Source organism: Cucumis melo, chromosome 10 (genome assembly GCF_025177605.1).
Source record: "Cucumis melo cultivar AY chromosome 10, USDA_Cmelo_AY_1.0, whole genome shotgun sequence".
Lineage (NCBI taxonomy): Eukaryota > Viridiplantae > Streptophyta > Magnoliopsida > Cucurbitales > Cucurbitaceae > Cucumis > Cucumis melo.
This window is the reverse complement of record NC_066866.1, coordinates 2,775,797-2,778,081: the sequence shown is the minus strand read 5'-3', so window position 1 is coordinate 2,778,081 and position 2,285 is coordinate 2,775,797. Positions and strand designations below refer to the sequence as shown.

Genomic DNA, 2,285 nt, shown 5'->3' with positions numbered 1-2,285 from the left:
AGCAACAATAATAGGTTCCACATTTTGCACGAAGAAAGGAAATTCAAGAAATCATCGTGATTATAAATTGGTTGGTTGGTTGAATTTTAGTTTATATATTTTTAAATATTGATTTTTAGTGTCAAATTCGTTCTTACTACTACAAATTTATTATAGTTATTTTTATTATTTTTTATTTTTTAACCATATATTCACATTTTAGTATGAAAATTATTGCGATTATGTAGTCAATTTTAAGGGACTAAATATAAAGATTAAAAATTGAACAAATTTCAATCAACCTTATGAGATATTATATCGTGGGAACAAATACAATATATTCGCCAACTTTCATGCGTACACATAATTTCTTCTCTAATCACCATTAAGCAACAAAATTCAATTATACATATATATTATCTACGAGAGTAATTAATTAAAGTAAAGTCTAGATCACAATATCGTCCCTTTTATTATACGACTTCAATTTATATATGTTTATATTAATTTAATTGCATGGATGGGTAGTAGGGGGGGTGTGGTTGGGTGAAGAGAAAATTATGAGTATAGAAGAAGGTAATTAAACTTAGGGAAATTCGGTTGATTAATATACTACATAAGTAAGCTTCTAATTATGGCAGCTTGAGCACTTTCAGGATCCGTTGATGCTAACAGTTGTGATAATCGATCGCTTAAATCATCCACCTCTCTCTGTAAGCTTCTTATATAGTTGCATGTCTCTTGTAGAACCTTTGAGGCCGATACCTAAACAACCACCACACACATTTTGAATTGATAAGATTTTGTTGCAATGACATAAATGAAATCGACAGTCAAAGAAAACGTTGATAGTAAACAACGAATCAAAGATTTAAGTAATTAGTAAAAAAAATACAAATGCAAAGATGCTAATAGAAATTAGAGTGTTTGTTTAACGACACTTCTCTAAACTTAGATGCTTGAAATTGTCAAATAACATACAATACATATAAACAATTTAGGTTTTAAAAGATCCTTGTTGGAGTGAGACTTTTATGCCTTGCTCGTTTAGAGTGCTAGATAATAGATTTAAAGTATTCCAATACATTGTTTTAAATTAATTTTATTGTTTAAATATTTTGAGTATATCGCTATATGCACCCTAAAAAAACCAAGCACGTGGTATAGTATATAAACGTACTCTCTCTAACTCTTTCTTGTGCTTTATTATTTGCAATATGATATTTTCTCTCTATACAAATTAGATTGCTCTTCCTTTGTTCGAAAATGTTGTTAAGAGATTACCTTAGTAAATCATGTAAATCTTTGTATTGATTCTTTATTGTTTGCTTTTTCTCTCACTAGTTTTTTCCTTTATTACCTACTTGTTTAAATCTTGCATGGAGATGCAATTTGAAAACTAAAAAAAAAAACCTAGACTTTGTGATTGAAATTTGACTTAACAATCCACGTGATTTTGTTAAACAAGTTTTTCTTTCTTTTTATAAATCGTAATTGAAGAAGATGGAGATTATTGATTGAGAAATGCAGAATGAATCAATTAATTAGATTCAAAATCCAATAGATAACCACTATCGTTCCTGCTGGGAGCAGCTAACTAAAATTAGCACACAACACTTGAGTATGCAAACTAATATCCACACAATTAATTAACCAACTGATTAGTTAAGTACATAAATTAATTAATTAATTAATCTAAAGTTAATGAAGTAAATAATAAGTGAGAGAATTAAAAAAAAAGAAAAGAAAGAACTACAATACCCTAGAGGAGGAACGACCATTGCGAATCTCCGGAATGAGCTGTTGTAGTTTGGATATCAAATCAGCAATTTGTTCGTCAGAAATATTCCTCGAACCAACACCCGAGCGCCTAGAACGCGAGCTTCTCCCCGACATTGTCTTTATTTCTTTCCAAATTCAACAAAATTAAACTAAAAATTGTCAGATATTATAATTTCTTCCCCTTCCCTTCTTTTTCAATTATAAAATAGGGGTAAAGATATTGGGACTTTGAGAAAGAAAAGGAGATCAGTTGAAGAGAAACCCAAAAATGAAATGAAGAAGGTCTATAATGTTTTAGTTGGAGAAAGGCAATATATATAGAAAGCAATATATATGAATGAATTAAATTAATAATAATGATTGGAAAAATTAATTTGTGTTAATTTGAAAAGAGACAGGCTAAGAGAAACAATAATGTAATGTTAATTGGACAAAGAGATATGGGAGGGCATGAAAAGAAAGGGGAGGGGAAGTGTTTTTAGAATGAGTAATACACTATTTGTTGGGGTCGAAGCGGACAACTT

At 29.5% G+C, this 2,285-nt stretch overlaps 1 protein-coding gene across 1 annotated transcript; it reads right to left on the bottom strand.

Annotated features, from left to right (window-relative positions):
• Positions 1–337: 337 nt before the first annotated feature.
• LOC103489101 (transcription factor PRE6-like) lies at positions 338–2,029 on the bottom strand. The gene is made up of 2 exons (XM_008448109.3): positions 1,741–2,029; positions 338–744 (listed from the first exon to the last, which is right to left on the bottom strand). The coding sequence occupies exons 1-2, from the start codon at positions 1,873–1,875 to the stop codon at positions 592–594; spliced, it is 288 nt and encodes a 95-aa protein (XP_008446331.1). The 5' UTR covers positions 1,876–2,029; the 3' UTR covers positions 338–591.
• Between the last annotated feature and the right edge of the window lie 256 nt (positions 2,030–2,285).